General features: G+C 60.9%; 1 protein-coding gene across 1 annotated transcript in view; it reads left to right on the forward strand.

Moving 5' to 3' along the window:
- Positions 1-5: 5 nt before the first annotated feature.
- Positions 6-1,623, forward strand: part of TIMM50 (translocase of inner mitochondrial membrane 50 homolog (S. cerevisiae)) — a gene marked incomplete at its 5' end in the record, with an annotated part of 6,364 nt that continues 4,746 nt past the window's right edge. Inside the window, 3 exons of the mRNA XM_004690311.2 lie at positions 6-41; positions 917-1,073; positions 1,514-1,545. Coding sequence (XP_004690368.1) covers positions 6-41; positions 917-1,073; positions 1,514-1,545 — 225 coding nt within the window. The remainder of the gene's footprint in view (positions 42-916; positions 1,074-1,513; positions 1,546-1,623) is intronic.

Here is a 1,623-nt window from a genome sequence, read left to right on the forward strand (position 1 = left end):
GCGCGAGGCTCGCGACGCCGTCCCCCCGGGCCCCGGACCAGGTGAGCGGGACGAGGCGGCCTGCGGCGGGGGACCCCCTCCTGGGGTTCCGAGTGGACTGCTGTTGTCCGGAGATTCTGGGACACTGCACCTCACGATGCTGAATGGAACGCCGCCCGTATTTGGGGGCGCTTCCCTGCCTCCCTTGTGGACCATGTGGCTTCCCCGGCCTAAAACCGAGGCCTCAGCTTCGTCCTCTGGACCCCACCCCTTCTGGGTTTCACCTCCTCTGGATCCCACGTGCGTGCTGGGGGCGGGGGTCACCTGTTTCCTGGCTTAGTGACCGTTCAGGTGATACTTGATGGGAGGACCCGGGGACACTGGGGTCACAGCTGGGCTGTGTTCTCCGCCGTGGTGGTGGCAGCGGCGGCGAGGTAGGCCTCTGGGCTTCTGATTGGACCTGCCTCCATGTTGACAGCCCGCCAGCCATTCTGACCTCCAGGTCTGCCACTTCCTTGCCCTACTTCCCCAAGCCCGGCGTGCAGTCGCGCCCCCTTTCCCACCTCCATCCCTTCAGCTCTGCGAGTGGGCCCCTCCATGTGAATGCCTGCCCTGACCCCTTGTGTGTCCTCCATCGCCTTGCCTCCTCCGCCCCGTCTGTGTTGAGCCAGCTTCATCTCACTGCCCTGCTTTTAGGGGCTCCAGGCCCTCCAGTTGCCTTCAGAATCCTGGGCACCCCCTGTCAATTCTTGAATTCTTGGTATCCTGGCCCCATTCTAGTTCTTGACCCTTAGACATCAGCTCTCCTGGCTGCTCCTCCCAGGCTTATGTGGGTTTCTGCTTTCTGGCTACCAAACTTGATTCTTCTTTGACCAGAGCCCCCAAGTCACCCTGACCTCTCTCTTCTCCTGGCCGACCACTGCCCTCTTAACCACAGGCCGCAGAAATCGGGAGCCGCGGAGGTACCAAGACCCAGGCCCAGGGCCCACAACAGCAGCGGGGCACGGAAGGTCCCAGCTACGCCAAGAAAGTTGCACTCTGGCTTGCTGGGCTGCTCGGGGCCGGTGGGACCGTGAGCATTGTCTATATCTTCGGTGAGGGACATAGCCCTGTATCCCAGTTTTGTTCTGGGGGCCCTCTGCTCTACTGTAGACCTTTCCTCCCTTTCCCCTAAAGATGGCCTTCCCCCATCTTTATCATGGCCTCCCTCAGGACAGCAGCTTGAATTTGAACCTTAGAAATGGGAGGGTCTCCCTGCCAACCTGACTGTCAAGGTCTTTATCTTTCTGGTTGATTCCTGCCTGAGCAGCAGGGAGCTCACTTCAGGAGGGACACTGGGGAAGGGTAGGGCTGCACAGCCTTGCAGCTCTTTTCTCCTCAGCAGCCCCGAGACCAGACCTCCCTCTAGTCCCTCAGAGGAGGAGGACCACCCGTTTCCCTCAGACCCAGGGACGCTGGCTGCCTGCCCCTGCCCTCTTCCTTAAGACTCAGGCCAGGCCCCAGTTCCTCGTATTCATCCCTGTCTCCCTTGCAGGAAACAACTCTGTGGATGAAAATGGTGCCAAGGTGAGGGGGGAGGAGCCCTAGACCCCTTGCCTGGGTTCCCATCCCTGAGTCCCCTCTCCTCCCATCATCTCTGTTCTG

The sequence above is a fragment of the Condylura cristata genome, unplaced genomic scaffold (assembly GCF_000260355.1).
Source record: "Condylura cristata isolate star-nosed mole 26May11 unplaced genomic scaffold, ConCri1.0 scaffold00028, whole genome shotgun sequence".
Taxonomy (NCBI): domain Eukaryota; kingdom Metazoa; phylum Chordata; class Mammalia; order Eulipotyphla; family Talpidae; genus Condylura; species Condylura cristata.